General features: G+C 39.9%; 1 protein-coding gene across 1 annotated transcript; it reads left to right on the forward strand.

Annotated features, from left to right (window-relative positions):
- The first annotated feature begins 231 nt into the window (after positions 1-231).
- On the forward strand, positions 232-22,105 carry LOC134213355 (WD repeat and FYVE domain-containing protein 2). Its single transcript, XM_062692344.1, has 5 exons — positions 232-705; positions 9,183-9,530; positions 9,622-9,861; positions 9,921-10,259; positions 21,160-22,105. The coding sequence occupies exons 1-5, from the start codon at positions 545-547 to the stop codon at positions 21,296-21,298; spliced, it is 1,227 nt and encodes a 408-aa protein (XP_062548328.1). The 5' UTR covers positions 232-544; the 3' UTR covers positions 21,299-22,105.
- Positions 22,106-22,665: the final 560 nt, after the last annotated feature.

Below are 22,665 nucleotides of genomic sequence, written 5' to 3' on the forward strand. Positions count from 1 at the left end.
GCGTACCGCGCTGTGCGTTCAGACTGTTTTATGATGGCGTGTTTCACACGTTTCCATGACTCGCTCATGACGTTCTCTGATGCGCATACAATCGTTTCGTTGTTTTCTGTTCCACCTAGAAAAAAATCCTTAACTCTACAGACACATGCTAAAACTGGGTAGACATGTGTTGGTGCGATTGTACTCCTACTTTCTCTGATTGCAATAATTACTGTATGTACGCTGTCAAAACATTTGACAATTATTAGTCGAAGTGATTGTTAATCTTTATGTGTTTTTCATGCAGGCCAACTAACCCAAATCACAGTTAAATACCACATCAAATCGGAAGAAAACTGTCCAAAATAGGTTATTTTTTTGTTTGCATTGGGTTAGTGGTGTATTTTGTTGACCCGAACGTGACTAGAGTTCTTCGCCCGAAGTAAGCAAGTAGGAGAACAAGGATAGTGACGTAGCTCAGTGGAAGAACGGGGCGAATCGTTTTTGCGTTCGAGAAAAATTTTGCTGTGATCGCGGAAAATACCAATTATCTGGAGTTGACACAATGGCCGCGGAGATCAAACCTGCACCACGCAGTGCAAACGATCGTTTCAGTACGTCGAAAAAGCCGGAACTGTTGAACAAGCTGGAGGGCTGCAATGATGACGTGAACGCAGCCCTACTCATTCCGGGAGAGGAAGGTGTTATCAGCGTTTGTGATGACAAGTATGTTAATTGAATTTTGCCTTGTTTTTCGTTCGTTGCCAGCATTGGTTTGCAGAATTATAGAATGACCGGTTGTTGCTGCTATGTTTTTGACACATTTGTTTATTACGTGGTGGAAAATTGAAACTTATTTGTATCATGCAATGTTACCGAAGGTCTATGCTGATATCATCGGTATTCTGTTCACTGGATTCTTTTTCGTGTTGTCTTGTTTCTGCACACGAAATATCGAAGCAGAATAATTTTATGAGAATGAATTGCATATGTAGAATTTTCTATTGCATGGCTTTCGGGTATCATGTGACTTGCATTAATTTATTCTATTTTGCAAGTATTCTGTTATTTTCAGTTGTACAATAAGAATTAACTTTCTTGAATAAGAGTCAACATCCTTGCTGTATCATGCATTCAATGGTAACATTGGGTTCAATATTCACTTCATCGTGTACAATGGGTCTAGGATAATGTTGACCAGACGTTCTAGATTATGACAGTCACGGATTCAGCCTACTTGTCGCGCATTCCTAGATGAATGTGTAAGGCTTGGAAAATCTGTGAAATCCGTATGATATGGGAAATCTACACTACAAAAATTCCACACATTTTTATTGGCAAAAATCCATTAATTTAATTCATGATTCTAATTAGTGCACACATAACTAATCTCCACACAAAGTACAAATATAATCTATAATCAAATAAAACGTATGTGTGGTCTCTAATATGCAGTTATTGAATTTATGTGTGGGTACAAATTGCATATATTTGGGTCGCCCAATTGCAAAAATTTATGTGTGCGACAAATATATTCAATATAAAGAATTTTTTCGGTGTAGAAAACTGTATCAGATCCGAATAATTAGAAGAAAGGGGTTTCTTGGACTATCTAGAGAGTCTACTGAATTTGGAGAATGAAGGTTTTAATTAGTTTTGTGAATCATAACATTAAAAATCTATGCTTTCTGAAGAATAAAATTTGTCAGACTCAGATTTGTCAGATTTGAATAACCTGGTCTTAGAGAATGAGAAATGTTAAGGATTTGTTTGATCTACAGAATCAAAAATATTTTTTTTAAAAGTTTTGGTCATGGCAATTATTTGAATCGGAAGGATCTGAACAAATATGTAGAATCTTGAGCATCAATAAATTTTCAAACATCTGGTCTAGTCTAGTCTGCAAAATTATGTAAACGCTTGAAATATCCGCAGACTGAAAAAGAATATTTCCCCGCTTCATCCAATGGTTGTTCAGACTTAACACTTACATGGGGGGCTATCCACAAATCAAGTAGACCAAATTTTAACATTTTCAAGCGCCCTCTACCTTAGTACACTTTCGTAGACTCTTCCGGCATCCTTTTCCCTCCCCATTGAAGTAGACTTTTCCAAAATTTTCAAAGTAATGTGACAAGCAAGCGTCCTGCGAAACGCGGGACGCCCATCTGGATTGCGTCACAGGTTTGAAAGTGGATCCTCCAAAAGTGCATTTCGCATAGATTTTGATGATGATGATGATGATGATACTACCATCTATTGTAGCAAGGCAGCTGCCGATAGCACTGGCCATATCTGAGAAATGATTTGATCATGATTAAACTATTGTTTGTATTTCATCAAACTCCTGTATGAAGGGCCAAAAATGGGAGAGGTGGCTCCATAAACAGAGACACTTATGCGAATCCACGGGATGACTAGAGAATCTCCTTCCAGAAGAAAGTTCGTATATACAATAATATAATCAAGCCCTCATTTCCCAGATTGACCCAATAGATGGGGAGAAGAGCCCGCCCTTTATCCACGAGATGTTAACAATAGGAAGTTGGCGATTCCACTCTTCCTATCCAAATCGCTTCAATCGGGTGCCCTGATGGTTTTTTTTAATTATATAATCATATAGTTTAAATAAAAATTGGTAAATGTACACAATGGAAATCTCTCACCAAATTTGTCCGTTTGTCCTGGATGAGCGAGATCCTTTCTTCAAATTTAGGGAACTCATCTTGGAATGTGTTTCTTTTTGGTAGAAGATTGATAAATTGAATTTTTGAATCCTCCTATTCTAAGATTCTACGCTTCTACTTGGAGCTTTGTGAACGGTTTAGTATCCTCGGAAACGGAACTCTCCTAGCAACAATAGAGGGACTGCCGTTCGCATTCCGTGGGAAGTAATTGTTCAGCGTTTGTTGTACTATGGAAGACCGCAAGCCTCAGCTACAATTCATTCGAAGATATAGTTTGCACGTGGCCTTCGACGACGCATCGGTATCCGGATGCTTTTGATGACGCTCTTCTAATACGAGACTATGCTGACTTCTCGGCTTTCCCAGTGAGTTTTGGTAGAGTTGTCGAACGTTTTATTCAGGATGTTAATTGAATTTTGTTCTGATGGCACTTAAAGTAAGACATGAGCCGAAATTGAAAATTTGACGATGGGAAAATTTTTGACGCGAATAATCAAGTGCATTTCGCATAGATTTTGGGCCAAAAAAAATAAAAAATATTTGTAAGGCTGTACGAATTGTAACATTGTCTGGTCACATTTATCATACACACCTAAATCGTTTAACAGATTTCGGTGAATTTTGTTTCAATGAATCGCCTGCTGAGCGTACTTACAGCGGCACACTAGGAGTTAACTTTCTGAAATCAGTATGGCGAAAGGCATCTAAGGTTTGATTTCTCAAAATTAAGCACCTTAATCGAAAAAATATTTGGCGTAGTAGCGGACACCATCCTTCATTACCGATACCAAATAGTTTTTCATGAAAAGTTCCTAACTTTGAGAAAACCCGCGTTAGATGTCTTTCGCCATACAAATTTCTGGCGGTTAACTCATGCTGGTTATTTGAGCATATACGATAGCGCCTGGATGTGGAAGCGGCGGGTAGAAAAGCAGCCACTGCCAATAATTCATTCACCGAAATCTCAACAGCAGATTTGTTCGGTAATTATTTCACAGATTTTCAGCGGTATTTTCCATTGTTCAACTGTCAAAACCACTAAAGATCTGTAAAATTATTACCGAACAGTGCTGCTGTTGAGATTTCGGTGAAATTTCACAGAAATCCGCGATTTATTTTAAGTGTGTATGTGTTGTGCATTTCGAAATAATATGGGTTTCAATCACGTGTTACGTTATTTAGTTATTCAAATCCATTTTAGTATAAAAACATTACAACAAAAATCAAAGTTTAGACAGATCAGAATAAAATTTAATTCTCTGTTCACGGCTGCTGAAACCAGATCACCAAATAATGGAATTTCCGTGGATTTGGCTCCTCCTAAAGGTGTGTGCCACCGTCGCCAAAATTGTTGCATAGTTTAAAGTTTGTCACGCAACATACTATTACTGCCCATAAATGAATAACTGCCCCATGTGGATAGGAATTCAAGTAAACATGGGAAAGTTATGAGATTATAGGCGATATATCTCCACGCCGGTTGAAATTAGTAGAAGACCGAATGATTTTCATGGCAGTGGAAATTCAGATGATTTCCTTTTGAAAATTCCATGAAATATTGTGTTGAAATTTCGAAGAACCCTCTGCATAAATAAGCAGAATTCTTTTGGCAATTGTGGAGAAACATCCGAATCTAAAGAACTTCCTTTGAAATTTAAAATCAAATTTAAATTTTTCCTCTGGCAAATTTTGAGCAATTTCCGACGGAAATCCCAAAGAATTTCTAGGGGAAATTTTGGTAATTTTCTCGTTAAAATTTCGTATAAGTTTCGATAAAAACTACAAAAGCTTCCCTGCGGCAATTGCAAATAAAAAATATGGAAACTCGAAAAAAAAATTGAATAAATCAAAAGGGTTGTGCACGCACAACGTTGCGATTGATTTTTCTACCGTAAAAGCGACTGTATTTTGTACATTGAAGAAATTTCTTCTCAGCTCCTCAGATCAGATTGAGAGCTGCTGATGCTGACAACGGCGACTACACGATCCATGCAGCTGCTTTCTTGCGTGCGCGATCCATTTCGTTCGAGATGTCGCCGAAAGCGGAGAGCGATCCCAGTAGGGGAAGGGGGGCAATATGCTCTAGCTAAGCAAACACTACTTTCATGTCTTATTTGTAACGCTATTCATAGGTATTTTCACATTATGCAACAGTTAAACAAGATAGCTAGTTGATGCCATTCAAAAATTGTCAAAAATCTCAATCATATTGATAATACAGGTATACCTCGATTATATGGACTTTTTCGATGCAAAAAAGTCCATATAATCGAATTTTCCATATAATCGAAGCAATTTTTTTTCTCGAAATTCGTGTTACACGATTAAATAAGTCTTAAAAGTTGAAAGAAAATATCCATATATTGCCTTACAGTCTAATCCGCATTTTTGGGCTTATTTTATGATAACTCAGTAGATTATGATTTTCTATAAGAACGTAACCTTTTTTCCAGTCGCTTGTTTCTAAGATTACATTAGTAATGAAGACTTCGCCCAGCTCAATGTGAGCACACTAATATACTTATTCACGAATTCTAACTACAGTGCCTTCCTGTTTCAGCAACAAAGCAAACACTGACTGGTTGAGAAAGGTATATGTTAGATTCAAAAACTGGCTTTATATAGAAGCACTGACACTTGTCCTCTTTTGATTTGATCGCAGCAAATTGAAACCGATGTAAAGTTTTGTCCTATTGTCTCCTTATGAAAATTGGCCGGATTGGACTATGGGCTCAGAAGATATGGCCAAAATGCATTTGTTTATGCAAAAATCGCGTAGAAACAGTCTCACTTTTCAGACACTTATCTTTAAAAGATCTCCTTGCAAGAAGTTGCGTTTGATTGATATTCTTAAAAAGAATTTAAATTAATGTAAATAAGGTGCTCTATCCACGTATCAGTGTCATTTTTTCAAGAACCAATTGACATTTCCCGCCAAAAAATGTATCTCGTTTTATTGTCTCAGTCAATTCTTTGACTTATTGAAGTTCAACTTTTTCACAGAATTAATATTTTAGAATAAAAAAAAAAATCTGAAAAGTGCCGCACGTTTGAAGAATTGGAATTAGCCTTATTTTAATTCAAAATCGGGCGAATGTTAGGTCAAGCTTGGAAACCAGCGTCAAAAAGTATGGGTTCTTTGGGAAAGTTGTCCTCAAAAAATTGAAGAATCGATTGAGCGGATAAAAGTTGTTGACGGGAAAGGTCAATTGCACAATGCACCTACATTAGGGTGGCTCAAATTAGTATGGGAAAAACTTTTTCCAATTTTTTTGATGGGCCGCCCTCTTATTCGGTTCTATTTGATGCCCTGATGCTCTGGACAAAATTTCAGCCAAATCGGTCAATGTTTGGGCGGTGCTAAACTCGTTGGAAGTTTATATGCAAAAATGTATGCAGAAACATCCAAAAACTGTAAATTGCAGTTGGACGGGCCAACTTACGAAGAAGAACTACGATACTCATTCAAAAAATTCAAAAAATTTGAAAAAGTGTTTTTTGAGCCACCTTAACCTACATCTGCTAAGTGGAATATTAAAGGATAAATTGTTATGGCTATTTTGGATTATGTTCGTATATTAAAGCAGGGCTGAATTTTGCAACGGGTTTTAAAATTCAAAACGACGCACAGTGGCGGGCCCTTATAAAAATCCCGGACAAAACTTGAGATTGCATTCAAAATTTTACCACCGCGCGCTGTTGTATTTTGTACAACACTAACGAAAAACACATCGCTCACATTACACAGCATGAACGAGTTTGCATGAGCGTCTCAGGATCACGCTTTGCTGAACGGTTTAGCAGCAATTGATTCAAGAACTGCTAACAAGAACATTCTAGAGATATTCAATTTCTTTTCAAATTTCATATCAATTTGTCCATTTCGAAACATATGCTGTGCATATGCACAGCCAAGATATTTAACAAAAAAATGGTTTTCGTACGGCCGAGTTGCCGAATAATATGCAATTAATTGTAATCAAGTGTCGGTCTTTCACCGTCATTAGTCGTCTGAGTACACGCGACCGTTTACGTAAAGGCAATCAAACTCATCAAATGCTTTAGCCAAGCAAGCCTTTGGCACAGCAGAGTGCGATTGAATTCGCATTCTATACCGTCCCGCCCAGTCCGTTGCTGGGGGCATGGAGTGCGATCCTCTCGTTTAATAAACAATGTGCACTCGCTTGGCTGTGGATATACAACAGTAAAGCACATGTGGAGATTGGGCAAATCAAGCATCCGAAAGATATTCAATTTGCAAAAAAGAGAGCTAACCGCGGTGGAGGTTGGTACTCGGATTCTGATGGCTTTTCCGCAAACGTGACCTTTAAGAGGTCTTGTTGTGTAGGGGTTATCACGCCTATCTAGAGAGTAGGAGGTTGAGGGTTCGAGTCCCTCCAAGACACGTGGATTCTTTTTCGCAAATTTCATATCAATTTGTCCATTTCGAAACATATGCTGTGCATATGCACAGCCAAGATATTTAACAAAAAAAATCAATCAAGTCAATCGAACATATGACTCAGAGTGCATCTCCATATATAACATCACAACATGCCTTACGGGCCTTTATTTGCCCCAATGTACCATAATAAATATAGAATCAATGTAAAATATGACTTACAATATTCAACATCGTTTTAAAACCCCAAAACACAAAAAAAAATTGAGCGAAAAAAAATGTCCATATAATCGAGGTAAAAAGTCCATATAATCGAAGTCCATATAATCGAGGGTCCATATAATCGAGGGTCCATATAATCGAGGTAAACCTGTATTCACATTCCAAAAAAGTGGTGATATTCTGTTGCCAAATCTCAAGATTTGGTTTTGTTGCTGTTTGACTGGTAAGGCGTATTATGGTAAATAATTTGGTTCTTTCTAGAACCACAATTTTATAGAAAAGATGGTTGAACCGAGACAAATTTTCTCCAAAGTGATTACAAGAATGCTGGTTTTTCGCACGCATAAGCCATTTCGTTCGCAACATTCGGACTACATATCGGTTTCTCGTTTCGCTGCGATGGCGTCTGTGGCGGTCATGGCAGCAGCGCGGTGGAGTACATTTCTGCATGCGAAACACTTTTGCAGCCTCTCGCTCTGACATGCGCTCTTGATTATGCGACAAACGGAAACTTTCTTCCTTCACCAAGCGATTATGATTTGCACTTTGAAGGAAATTTGTCTCGGTTTAACCTTTTCTTCCACAAAGTTGTGTTGTCTTATTTTCCATAATGTGCCAAACCCAAATTTCACATTACTGATACTGATGGTAATCATGCGAATAAATTTTGCATCTGCCTCCGACGCGCGCTTTTTTATTCTGCAACCGACAGCAACTTTCTGCAGTCGTCAAGCGATTAATTTTCACTTTGAACCAAATTCGTCCAGATTTGACCTTCCCTTGTATAGAATGTTGGTCCTGATAAGGGCCGATCAATTTGCAATAATGCGCCTTCCGATTGACTAACAGTATCCACTCAATAGTCCGCTGAGCTCTTGCGATTCTGCTGCCGAAGTCAAACTTCCGCTGTCGCCAAGCGATGATGATTTGCACTATGATGAACGTTTGTTTCGGCTCAACTTTATCTTCTCTAAAATTGAGGTTTATTTTGATTTATTTTCAATATGCCTCCCAAATAAACTGCAACTAAACCAGATCCAGAACCATGAGAGACACACAGTACCGCTGACGCCGAAAATATCCACTCAATAGTTTGCCGCTGAACCGCTATAGATGCAAAAACCACCGTCATCGATGCTGGGACCGCTACCGCTACCGCTACTAGGGAAAACACCTGTCTAGCGTACTGGTTTCGTGAGATCAAAGCCCACCGAAGGGAGCAGTTACCCTCCATACCTTTTCCGAACTAATTTTACCACATGTTGTGCATATGCATAAATCGAGTTTCAGACATAGTAATTAATTTCCACTCCGGGTGGTTTAATACCCGGAACATAGGCAATTAACTTTGAATGAACTATATCGAAGTGTTTCCACGACTGGAGCGGGAATCGATTCCTCGCCACATAATACACATCCTACTGTACTACTCCATAATACGCTCAAACAGATGCTAACCGCATGTTCACAAGGTCTAGAAGATTTCTTATTTTATAAATATCTGAAAAAACAAAAGATTTTCGGATTTTGGATTTTATGAAGTCGAGTTATGCTTATCACACTGGATGTGATAGGAGAGAAACGATTTGAGTTCTATAAGCAACAACGATGTGGATTGTTTCTATTCAATGAGATGAATGCTTTATTACGGAACATTTTTGTTGTTTATGTCTTATATATTTCTCATACCAATAATTTGAACAACATGTGATTTAGTCTTTTCAAATTATCAAGGATCGTTCATCTAACACTAATTTATCGGAAAATGAGTTCTAAAACGGCAACTAGAATGACTAATTACATCTTACCAGCTCACCCTCCGATCAATTGCTAACACTAAAACATGTTATTAGTTTATGGTACACTTGATGTTTTTTTTTTTTAAATTTCAGAACAATTCGAGTATGGCTGCGACGCGACTCGGGCCAGTATTGGCCATCAATCTGCCAATACATGCCATCGGGTTGCACATCTCTGTTCTACACACCGGAAACTAGGACCCTCTTCATCGGCCAGGAAAACGGAACAATTTCACAGTTTACGCTGTCCGATGATTGCAACAGACTGACACCGATTCGCGAGTACTTGGCACATCAGGCTCGTATTACCAATGTCATCTTTGCCAAACATACTGGCTGGGTTCTGTCAGCAGGACGGGACAAGTTTTTCGCGTTTCACAGCACCGAAACTGGTGAACGTCTCGGTTGTTATACGTTCGAGGCCATATGCACAGCTATGCAGTATCCTTTTAGAATTGTTTGAATATTCCAACCTATAGAAAAAAAAATGACAAATTAAAACAATTTCCTTGACTCGTTATTTTTTCACTAGATATGATTCTCTTTCCAAGTACGCATTCGTAGGTGATTACAGTGGCCAAATAACTATGCTGAAACTCAGTGCAACAGGCGCCGCTGTTGTAACCACAATGAAGGGTCACGCTGGTTCGGTCCGGGCGTTGTTCTGGGCCGAAGGGCCGCAGCTTCTGTTCAGCGGATCGTATGATCAAACCGTAATCGTATGGGACGTAGGAGGAAAACGTGGAACAACGTATGAACTGCATGGACATAAGTAAGTCAATCAAATATTTATGTTGGTGACTTTGATTTCATGAATTTCTGACACTTCAGCAACAAAGTTTCCGCGCTGACATACGCAAGCAACACACAACAGCTGGTTTCGGCCGGCGAAGATTCAGTGATCGTGTTCTGGGAGATGAACGCCATGCGAAAGGTGGCCCCCGAGTGGGTCGAATCGGACACGTGCCAGTTGTGTACGCGAGCCTTTTTCTGGAATCTGAGGGCGATGATCGACCAGAAGCAGATTGGTATTCGTCAGCACCACTGCCGCTACTGTGGCAAGGCGGTGTGTGACAAGTGTTCGAACTATCGAATCAATATTCCGATCATGGGATTCGAGTTTGATGTGCGTGTGTGCGAGCAATGCTTCCAGCGATTGAAAAGCGAAGAGTAAGTACTTGGTCCTATTTTGGGCTACTTGTTAACTTTTAAAATTACATAAAATATAGAATAACATTGTTAGATGCTATCATCAGATCAGAACATTTTAACAACAATTGATTTTATTACATCGCTTCCCTACGACTGTATACAGGGTGATTGTAATTGGTGTTACATCTGAGAGGAGTGGCTAGTATAGACCCCATTTGCAATCAAAAATTGTTTGGGAAGGGTAGGTCCGAAAATTTAGTTATTGCAAAAACCATTTTGTTCTAGACAAAATACTTCTTTTTGCTCGGGTAATGACAACATGACATCAAAGGTAATGACAACATGATAACATTGACAGCAATCAACGCGCATGAAATTTCTCTCATTAAATGTATGTGCAGATACGCATACGTTGCTAAAAATACCAAACTCATTAAATCCAATGAATTCATATAGGGAAGGACGGGGCAAGATCGCCACCTGGGACAAGATGAGCACCTCTTAATTTTACCGCAATTATTCCTTTCTAAAGCTAGAATCTGGAATAATAAAACATTTGTATCTAGGTAACTGATTGACATACAAATGGGGTTAATACTTCAAAAAAAGGTAATTTACTGTACTTTAAGGAAAAAATGTAAATGCAAATCATTTCTAGTTTCCTAGTGACAATTCGCACTTTCTTCTTTATTCCTCTCATCAAACGCTGCACACCTCCGGAAACAACTTCCTTGGTACATTTGTTTCACATTTTGGTCATCTGAGTCTGTTTATCCACTTTTCTTAAGCTTCCGCTTCATTATTGCCCAAAATGTCTCGATGGGCTGGAACTGCGGGCAGTTGGGTGGATTATGTTTTTATTGTTGAAATCTACGTTATTGTCGCGGAACAAACTTCACGGGACCTTCATGGGCTTTCATGATTTGTTTTGTCGTAATACACTGTCAATCAACTGTAATTTTTGAAAAAAGATAAAACAGTGCCACGGTGCGCCGGTAGACCGTTATTAGAAAATAAAAAGGTCCATTAAAACCAAGTACAGGGCCCGATTACCGTGGTAATTCTGCACCTCTGGACCAATTTAAAAAAAAATCCCTAGGAAGAATCTCGAGAAATCTTGATTTGAAATTTTTAACTAAGAAATTTCAAAAGAGTCCAAATAAGAATCCAAACAAAAACCACAAAAACGTCAAAAAGGTGTCCAAGTGGTTTTCAATAACTTTGTATTTGTTTGTTGTTTCATTTCATTCATTTAGTTTACATCTAGCTGTTCGGCATTCTTGCAACATGCCCTGCCTATCATACCCTTCCAGCTTCAGCTACCTTCTGAGTACTAGGATCTCCATAGAGCTAGGCGAGCTCGTGGTTCATCCTTCGCCGCCATACACCATTCTCTTGCACAACACCAAAGATGGTCCTAAGCACGCGTTGCCGTTATTACAAATATAAATATTTACAACTGACTCGCTTACCAAACTAGCTTAAGCATTTTTTTTATCTATTGCATTTATTTGACAGGCTCAGGCGTGTATGACACTTAACGGAGCCGAGATTCTTTTTGATATTTACAATTGATATCATTATTATTTGCAGTTAGTACGAGGAAGGGACATAGACCAAGATACTCATGGCGACTCAAGGTTAGACTACGTTATTTAAGGACGAACGGGTTTGGGATTTAGGTTTGAGGTATTTCAGCTGCTCAGCCGGGTATTTGACATGACTGGTGTAGCGTAGCGTCGTGCTCGAGGTATGGTTCTTCAGGGAGCATCTTTCGGATGGCCAGAGCTTCATGGTACACGAAACAATAAGACAGAGACAAGAAAAAAACTGAGAAAGAAAAAAAAATGAGGTGTTAGACTTTGATGTCAGATGAGCAAAGAAAGGCATAGATGGCCTGCATATAAACCACATCGCGATCTCCCAAAACACGTCTTACTTCCCGAAAGGGTTGTTTACCTCGGGCCACAAGGGTAATGTGACCAGCAAGCGTCCTGAGAAACGCGGGACGCCTATCTGGATTGCGTCACTAGTTTGAAAATGGATCATCCAAAAGTGCATTTCGCATAGATTTTGGTCCAAAAAAAATGGAATAATATTTGTAAGGCTGTATGAAGTGTAATAAATTTGTAAAACGAAGTCGAAAAATGCAAATGGCCACATTACCAAGGGTATCCAATAGTTGCTCTCTAGAGGCGTCATTTTCCGTGCAAAACCAAACTACGTGATCGATGTCATCGTAACCAGTTTAATCCTGTGGAGATGTGCGTGTAGTGAATAGTGATTAGACATAAGCCTCGACATCGCGCGAATGAAGCCTCGACTTAAGTCCTCACCTCTGAACCACGCTCGCGCATAAACTTTAGGAACTATGGAAAAAAGCCACCGTCTAAGTCCATTGTGTGACCAATTCATTTGCCAGTTTTGAAGAGTACTCTGACGGACATAAACATCACCTTCCTGTGCGCCCACACACTTAAAATAAATCGCAGATTTCTGTGAAATTTCACCGAAATCTCAACAGCAGAACTGTTCGGTAAAAATTTCACAGATTTTTTTTGTAGTTTTGACAGTTGAACAAAGGAAAATACCGCAGAAAATCGGGGAAATAATTACCGAACAAATCTGCTGTTGAGATTTCGGTGAATTGAAGATAAATTCACCGAAATCTGTGAAATGATTTAAGTGTGCACCTTTGCTAGCGAGTCCGTCTTCTCATTGCCAAAGATTAGGCAATGGGATGGGAAGGTAATCTTGAATGATCTTTCGACCAAATCACGCATCTGCTCTCTCATGTTTGCAAGAAAGTAAGATGCGTGCTTAACTGGTTTCATCGATCGGAGTGCCTCGATAGAACTAAGACTATCCCAGAAGATGAAATAATGATCTACGGGCTGATCGGAAATTATTCCTAAAGCGAAATTAATTGCTGCCAGCTCAGCAACATACACCGAACACGGTTCTTGAAGTTCTCGGAAGGTGGTAGAATTCTCATTGAAAACATCGAAGCCAGTGGATCCGTTGATGCGAGAACTATTAGTGAAGTATCTGTTATTGCAATTGACATGTTCATATTTTTCAGAAAAAATAGGGGGAATAGATATTTGTCGAAGATGATCTGGTATTCCTTGAATAGCATGTTTCATGGACAGATCGTATTCAATTGAAGAACTGTCTTTGGTGTAGTGAACTCGAGGTGGGTTAAAACATGGAAGACAAAGATCTGACGATATATATATATATATATATATATATATATATATATTAGACTGGCCCAGATTAGTATGGGGAGAAAAAAATGTTGTCGAACTCCACGGGGCACCCCCCAGAATTGTGTCTTTGGGTGAGAAAATCAATCTCTGAAAATTTCAGTTCAATCCCTTGTTGCATAAGCTGGCGCATTTGATTTGAAGTTTGTATGGGGATTTCAGCCAAAATGTATAGGAAAATACACCTCTGTCACTCATTCGATTTGGAAATTGGTTCTGATTGCTCGATTGACCTCAGAATTGCAAAAACGGCAGTTGGTATGCTACAGAACAATTTCACAGAATATTGCATTGATTAGGTGAACTTTTATATAGTTTCCGGCTGATTTATTAGGAGCTGATTTGTGTATTTTTGGATTTTTTGATCGAATCGCATCAGCCGAAGAGAGAATAGTCGTTCTATATAGTTTGATGAGATCTTCCGGGTGAGCGTCCCGCCATGTTCCGGAGATGGAACGTAGAAAATGGATCCTTTTTCGGCATTTCTCTATCAAATACTCAATATGGAGTTTCCAAGTACATTTGGAATCAAACACGAACCCAAGGTATTTAGAAGATAACGATTGGTTGATGTCATCATTCAACAGCTTGAGTTTCAGTTGAGCAGGATACCGCTTCTTAGTGAACACAACCAACTGAGTTTTTTGCGGTGAAAACTCGATCCCTAAATGTCTGGCCCAAACAGTCGGATTATCTAGGGTAGGGGAAGTGGGGGTAGCACGCCCATAGGGGTTAAAACGCGCCACCCCTGAATAAATAAATCCCCATTTTGATTATTTTCAATAGTCTATACGATAAAGCAATGAAAAATATTGCCATTGGATACATATATTTCATGATTTTTCTCTAGTTATACATGAAAAACTCGAAAAAACGATTTTTGCGTGTTTTGATGCAATTCTAGCTCGGTGGAATTTAGTCTTTCTGTCGCTGTTATACATTGATAAATTAATAATTGAGCCATGAGCCATGCTGCTTACTCGTGTTCTTTATGTTCCACACGAAATCGTCGTCAAAAATGGTTTTAAAACGATTTTATAGGCCTTCAAACTTCTGAGGTCGGTGTGGGGCATTACGCCCATGCTCATTTCGTATGACCGAAACAGCGCGTTTTAACCCATCCACTGGCGCATCTCACCCCGCATGGTTTCAAAATCATTTTTTTTCGGGTGCTTTTTAAAAATCAAATTTCTGTGCAATAAAATGGACAATTAGATATCTGTTATCGGTAGTCAGCCGCAGATATGCTGTTCTTCAGTATGCGCTGATGAAAACTGGCTGAAATGGTGGTTTTCATTGATAAAAATGGCATTTTCCTTAACGTGGGCGTCCTACCCCCAGTTCCCCTACTTTGCAATGGTTCTTGGAAGACATCTGCACATGGACTTCTTAGAGAGACCACGCCATCATCTACAAGTTGTCTGAGCGTGCATTGTCCTTCCAAACAATTGTCAATATCTTTTACATAGAAATTATAAAGCAAGGGACTTAAACATGATCCTTGGGGAAGGCCCATGTAGCTATTTCTGGAGGTTGTAAGTGTGCCGAGAGTAAAGTTCATATGTTTCACTGACAGCAAATTGTACAAGAAATTATTTAGAATGACGGGTAATCCATAACTGTGCAGGTTTTCTGACAGTACTTCTATGGAAACTTAATCAAATGCGCCCTTAATGTCCAAGAAAACTGAAGCCAATTGCTCCTTGTGTGCTAAGGCCAGCTGTATATCAGCTTAAATATGTTGTTGTATGGCTAACTTGTTCGAGTTTAGTTTAAGTGTTGCTTTCCATGTTTAATAGTCATCAATTTGCTTCTTCAAAACCATGCTCTAGTTTCAAAGAGCTGTATACTGCGTACACGTTTTTGAAATCATTCAGAACCTGATGATTGAAATATTAATTAGGAAATTGTTAATGTTTAGGTAAAGTAACTTACCGTGACGTAATCCGAAAGATCGGGATTACAGCAATTTGTTGATGCCTCATCTGTACTTGGTTCACCCACAATTCTACTCAATCTGGCGCTTCTCGAGCAACTTGAAAATCGTATTAACAACTACAAACTTGATGTGTAGTGGCGGACATGAGCAAATGCTTAAAATTTTATCTTCGTCGTTACCGGAAACCAAAAGAATATGCACATAGCATGGACATTTTTTCTTAGTCTTGTGCCATATTCCTGGATGTTTTCTTTTGTTCTCAAGATGTTATTAGATCCAAGCTCACTCATAAAAATAGTACTAATCTGCGGAATTTTGTGAAAGTGCAATAATAAAGAGATTTTCCTTACCGCTATCCTTGGAGTCATTACCAGCCCGATGATCCGTTTGTGGGGAAATCTCAGATAGTGATTTTGAAAAAGCTCCGTCAATTCCAATTGTTACGGCATCTGACGAAGAATCTTTAAGCTGTCGGTTTCTTTCCACCAATTTCTTCTGTACTTCAAGTTTGATCTTTACTTCTGATGCTTAGATACGTTTCATCACACATAAATAATTAAAAAATGTATACATAATGCAAATTTTTATCTAAATAGAATACTGATTTCCCAAAATTTTTCTCATGCTCATAATATAATGTTCTCGCCTTTGGCATACATCAGGAGGCTGCAGGGACTATGTCCAAGGGCTTGACGATTCCTCCCCAGGCCATCTGCGAGTTGTGGCGCCTGCCTAGGATGTGGTGGGGTTTGACAGTGGGCCCTGTTAAACATCTATAAAAAGCTGCATGTATCTGCAAGTAGGCTCCGCCAAAGCGACCGTGTGCCGCTCAAAGCGAGGATAAAAGGCCGTTTCTTCAACTATAGCATCATCAACGTGCACTGCCCACACGAAGGGAGATCCGACGACGAGAAAGAAGCGTTCTATGCGCAGCTGGAGCAGACATACGATGGATGCCCACTGCGGGACGTCAAAATCGTCATCGGTGACATGAACGCTCAGGTAGGAAGGGAGGAAATGTATAGACCGGTCATCGGACCAGATAGTCTGCATACCGTATCGAACGACAACGGCCAACGATGCATAAACTTTGCAGTCTCCCGCGGAATGGTAGTCCGAAGCACTTTCTTCCCCCGCAAGAATATCCTCAAGGCCATATGGAAATCACCTAATCAAGTAACGAAAAACCAAATCGACCACGTTCTAATCGACGGTAAATTCTTCTCCGACATCACGAACGTACGCACTTACCGCAGTGCGAATATTGAATCCGACCACTATCTCGTTGCAGTATGCCTGCGCTCAAAACTCTCGACGGTGATCAACACGCGTCGGAGTCGTCCGCCGCGGCTAAACATTGGGCGGCTGCAAGACGGTAGATTAGCCCAAGACTACGCGCAGCTGGAAGTGGCACTCCCAACGGAAGAGCAGCTAGGCGCAGCATCTCTTGAAGATGGCTGGAGAGATATTCGATCCGCCATTGGAAGCACCGCAACCGCTGCACTAGGCACGGTGGCTCCGGATCAGAGAAACGACTGGTATGACGGCGAATGTGAGCAGTTAGTTGAGGAGAAGAATGCAGCATGGGCGAGATTGCTGCAACACCGCACGAGGGCGAACGAGGCACGATACAAACGGGCGCGGAACAGACAAAACTCGATTTTCCGGAGGAAAAAGCGCCAGCAGAAAGATCGAGACCGTGAAGAGACGGAGGAACTGTACCGTGCTAATAACGCACGAAAGTTCTATGAGAAGTTGAACCGTTCACGTAAGGGCCACGTGCCACAGCCCGATATGTGCAAGGACATAAACGGGAACCTTCTTACAAACGAGCGTGAGGTGATCCAAAGGTGGCGGCAGCACTACGAAGAGCACCTGAATGGCGATATGGCAGACAACGGGGGCGGTGTGGTAATGAACCTAGGAGCACGCGCGCAGGACATGCGACTTCCGGCACCGAATCTCCAGGAAATCCAGGAGGAGATCGGCCGGCTGAAAAACAACAAAGCCCCTGGTGTTGACCAACCACCAGGAGAGCTGTTTAAACACGGTGGTGAAGCACTGGCTAGAGCGCTGCACTGGGTCATTACCAAGGTTTGGAAGGATGAGGTTCTGCCGCAGGAGTGGATGGAAGGTGTCGTGTGTCCCATCTACAATAAGGGCGATAAGCTGGATTGTAGCAACTACCGCGCAATCACATTGCTGAACGCCGCCTACAAGGTACTCTCCCAAATTTTATGCCGCCGACTAACACCAATTGCAAGAGAGTTCGTGGGCAGTACCAGGCGGGATTTATGGGTGAACGCTCTACCACAGACCAGGTGTTCGCCATACGTCAGGTATTGCAGAAATGCCGCGAATACAACGTGCCCACACATCATCTATTTATCGACTTCAAAGCCGCATATGATACAATCGATCGGGACCAGCTATGGCAGCTAATGCACGAAAACGGATTTCCGGATAAACTGATACGGTTGATCAAGGCGACGATGGATCGGGTGATGTGCGTAGTTCGAGTTTCAGGGGCATTCTTGAGTCCCTTCGAAACGCGTAGAGGGTTATGGCAAGGTGATGGTCTTTCGTGTCTGCTATTCAACATAGCTTTGGAGGGAGTGATACGAAGGGCAGGGATTGACACGAGTGGTACGATTTTCACGAAGTCCGTCCAGTTATTTGGTTTCGCCGACGACATTGATATCATGGCACGTAACTTTGAGAGGATGGAGGAAGCCTACGTCAGACTGAAAAGCAAAGCTAAACGGATTGGACTAGTCATCAACACGTCGAAGACGAAGTACATGATAGAAAGAGGCTCAAGAGAGGTCAATGTAAGCCACCCACCACGAGTTTCTATCGGTGGTGACGAAATCGAGGTGGTTGAAGAATTCGTGTACTTGGGCTCACTGGTGACCGCCGATAACGATACCAGCAGAGAAATTCGGAGGCACATAGTGGCTGGAAATCGTACGTACTTTGGACTCCGCAAGACGCTTCGATCGAATAGAGTTCGCCGCCGTACCAAACTGACTATTTACAAAACGCTTATAAGACCGGTAGTTCTCTATGGATACGAGACCTGGACGATGCTCGTGGAGGACCAACGCGCACTGGGAGTTTTTGAAAGGAAAGTATTGCGTACCATCTATGGTGGGGTGCAGATGGCGGACGTGGAGGAGGCGAATGAACCACGAGTTGCATCAGCTGTTGGGAGAACCATCCATCGTTCACACCGCGAAAATCGGAAGACTGCGGTGGGCCGGGCACGTAGCCAGAATGTCGGACAGTAATCCGGTGAAAATGGTTCTCGACAATGATCCGACGGGAACAAGAAGGCGAGGTGCACATCGGGCAAGGTGGATCGATCAGGTGGAGGACGATTTGCGGACCCTCCGCAGACTGCGTGGTTGGCGAAGTGGACCGAGCTGAATGGAGAAGACTTTTATGTGCAGCACAGGCCACTCCGGCCTTAGTCTGATAATAACTAAATAAATTTGGCATACAATAAAGAATCTACAGTCTGCACGGAAATTCTTGAAAGCTTCTGAACGAGAGGTATTATTATTGAAGATAGACGGCTTCAAGCCATACAAAAAACATACCTAAGTCAGTTTGGTGAGTTTAGTCAGTTGTAAATAATTATTGTAATTGCAATAAAGGCAACAACTGCAAACTGGTTGAAAACAACTTGAACCACTTTTTGGACGGCTTTGTAGGTATTTTGGGGATATTGTTGATTTAAAATATAGATTCTTTTGATATTTTTTAGTAAAAACTTCAAATCAAGATTTCTCGAGATTCCTCCTAGGGATTTTTTTTTAAATTGGTCCAGAGGTGCAGAATTATCTCAGAAATCGAGCCCTGTACTTGGTTTTGATGGACATTTTTATTTTATAATAACGGTCTACCGGCGCACCGTGAATCGGAAAGTCGAACATTGCATCAGCATTACATTAAATCAAAGAGCACGCGTTTAAAAAATAAATGAGGTTTTTTAAACTTTAAAACTCTCGTCGTGAAAACTTGTGATCGATGCCATTTTTTGTACTCTGCAACCAATGCAAAAAGATGGCACTTACGTTTGATACGTCGTGACTCATGATGTTCATAATTTACGGAAGCTACAAAGTATGGACAACAGTATGGATGCTATCATAGTAAGCAAACCTATAAATTCAATGGATTTAATGGATGCACATACAATTGATGAGAGCAATTTGTTACGTTATAGTCGGTCCAGTAGTAGTAGTCTGTGTGTAGACTCAGTGTTGTAAAATGTCATTTGCATTCGTTTGTATTATTTTTCTCAGAACTTTTTTCAGAAGGTAGCTATTAATTCATGTTGTATGACGAACTTATAGCGCTTAAATGGACCTCTAACTTTGTCTAACAAGACTTTGCTGTAAATATGTAATCTGGGGCGTGGGAGGCTAAATGTCATTCAAATGACATTATGTCAAATGACATGTGAAATTTTGGAGAGTTTTCACTCTTCAGCCTCAGATGTTATACTTAGAGCAATGTACCCTTGGACAAAAATATAGCCCTACTCAAGCGTTATGAGTACATTCAAAATTATGGAATAAATTTGGCTTCTAAAGAAAGTTATGAACAAATTAGTCAAATGACATGCAGATGACATTTTACAAGCCTGGTGTAGACTCGCTTACCGTGAGCACGTACCAGAAGATGCAATTGGCCTGTCCCGTCAAATTGATCAATTTTCCCAAAGAACCCATATTTTTCGACGCCTCTAATTATTTTTAAAATTTGAAACAAAAATCGAAAAAAAAAAGTTTTTCAAGAGTATATCCTTATATCTAATATCTGCCCGATTTTGAACGAACATCGGGTAAATTTTCCAGGTTGGTTCACACGTGCAGCATTTTTTCGGTTTTTGTTTACGATTTTTAAAATAGTTAGAAACTTAAAAAAATATGGATTCTTCTGGAAAGTTGACCCTAAATAAGTCATAGAATTGACGGAGACAATAAAACGAGATACAGTTTTCGACAGGAAAGGTCATTTGTATTTCTCACAACGAATTCTTCCTAATCATCCTGATATTCACGACGGTATTCAACCTGTTTCCAGTTTCCACAAACCGTTTGTTTATGTCTTCTTCTTTAACTTATTGGCATTACATCCTCCACTGGGAAATTGGCGCCTCGCACCGTAGTGTTCATTCAGCCCTTCACGGTTATTAACTGTGAGGTTTCTAAGCCAATTACCCATTTTTACATTCGTATAATATGATAGTAACTCGATAATACTTATATACCCAGGGAAGTCGAGAAAATTTCCAACACGAACATTTCCTAGACCGGACCGGGAATCGAACCAAGCCACCTGCAGCATGGTCTTGCTTTATAGCTGCGCATCTTACCGCACGACTTGTGGTTTGCTTGAAACGTCAACGAGCACATAAGTAAACACTATAGCTGTGGTTGATCACAGTAGCCAACGGCCGGGAGGGATTTAAATTTAACTATGATTGTGGCTACCCGAAAAAAAAGCATTTTTTGTCTTGAATTGATTTATTTTTTTGCAATAACGAAGGATGGATTTGCAGAACCACCTTCCCATTAAATTCCAGCTAAAAATGGGTTCTACAATCACCTCCTTTCGGGTGTAACACCAATAACAAACCATTCTGTATAGTCCCTAGTTATTCTATATCTTCTTATAATTTTTGCCTTTCCCGTTTCAGTCGACCCTCATTGGCAACGTTTCACGATGCCAAGCACAGCATCGTGGCGATGGATTTGGACGAACCAAGAAAAAGACTGCTTACGGTTGGACAAGATCGCATCATCAAAATCTGGGACCTTTCATCAATCTGGCCTTAGGGTCACACTCCTCGCTGATAGAAGTGCTGCTTCTCGGTTTGATTTTCCCTTCGCCGACAGCTTTCCCCACATAACCCACGTTGCCCATACTACCACAGAAAAGAAAAGATTACTTTCTGAAAAAAATATTTCTGGGGTGAGAAAGTTATGTCCAGCTTTCACCTGTCAAGATACCGGTTCGATACTTCGATTCTATTCGGTTCAAATGTAAACTCTTAGTGATAAATGGTTGATCAATGATGCAGTTGTTTGATGGGCACTTAAGTGATTTTTATAAAAAAAATAGGGACAACTAGAGGAAACAAACTATTGAATAAGAAATAATCAAATAGTTATTTCAATACAGTAATAAAACTCACCTTTGTGTAAAATAAAAATAGTGGGGTACGTGGAAAGTGGAAATAATTGTACCAAAACTCGAGCGATGTGAGACCGTTGTTTAGTGTAATTTCACTGTAAGCTTCAACAGTAACGCTATAACGATAGTAGCCGATAAGACTAGAGTAACTTTTGTAATGTATGGCATCCAGAAGAAAAAGTACTAATTTCACATTGTTTCGTTGTAAAGTATTTTATTTTCAAGTAATGATAAACTGTAAGTTTGCGTTTTTTCGTTGTTATCTGAAGAAATTTATAATTTGTCTCTATAACCAGTGATTTTTTCTACAAACGTCTCTGCATTTAATGCTTATTGTTGTTTTGCATAATTTGGAAATGGTTTCATTGGTACTCATTTCGACGAATATTTACCATCGTATAGTAATGGAATTCCTGTAATAAAATAGGAAATCGAATGTAGAAAGTGTATTCGGTGCTTTTGATGTTCATCGCAAAGAAATAGAATTATCGGAAATGATGATAACAAAAACTGTTTAACACACCCAGAGGAGTAATTCGAAAGATTTACGAAGGCCAACAGCTATAGTAGCGGATCGAGCAATGGGGCGCATGAGCGTGACGCTACACTGGTACCAGTTGATCTGAAAATGATAGGCGCTCTTTGCACACGTTACTATGTTATCGGCCTGACTTTCCAAGGTGTAAAATATTGTCAAAATCTTCTTCAAGAATTTGACAAAAGTATGTATAATAACGAAAACTATATTGTTATGAGTATAATAAGATATCAATAAATATATAAAGAATTCTTTTGTTTTTAAAAACAAGACGGTTACAGTGTGCATTAAATTTAGAGAGATTCCATGTGTGTTAATTGCATATTGAATGGGGTTGGATATGACAACTATTGTGTTATACATATAATTATATTTGTATAATCAATGTAACTTCTCTTTTAATTACTGTAATTCTCTGTAATTACTTTGAGAATTTTACTTCAGTGTTGTCTTTTTCTTAACTCGTATCTC

The sequence above is a fragment of the Armigeres subalbatus genome, chromosome 2 (assembly GCF_024139115.2).
Source record: "Armigeres subalbatus isolate Guangzhou_Male chromosome 2, GZ_Asu_2, whole genome shotgun sequence".
Taxonomy (NCBI): domain Eukaryota; kingdom Metazoa; phylum Arthropoda; class Insecta; order Diptera; family Culicidae; genus Armigeres; species Armigeres subalbatus.

Coding starts and splice junctions, on each gene's coding strand:
- LOC134213355 (XM_062692344.1), top strand. CDS start 545: ATGGCCGCGGAGATCAAACCTGCACCACGCAGTGCAAACGATCGTTTC. Junction 706..9,182: donor ATCAGCGTTTGTGATGACAA/GTATGTTAATTG, acceptor TTTAAATTTCAG/AACAATTCGAGTATGGCTGC. Junction 9,531..9,621: donor GCCATATGCACAGCTATGCA/GTATCCTTTTAG, acceptor TTTTTTCACTAG/ATATGATTCTCTTTCCAAGT.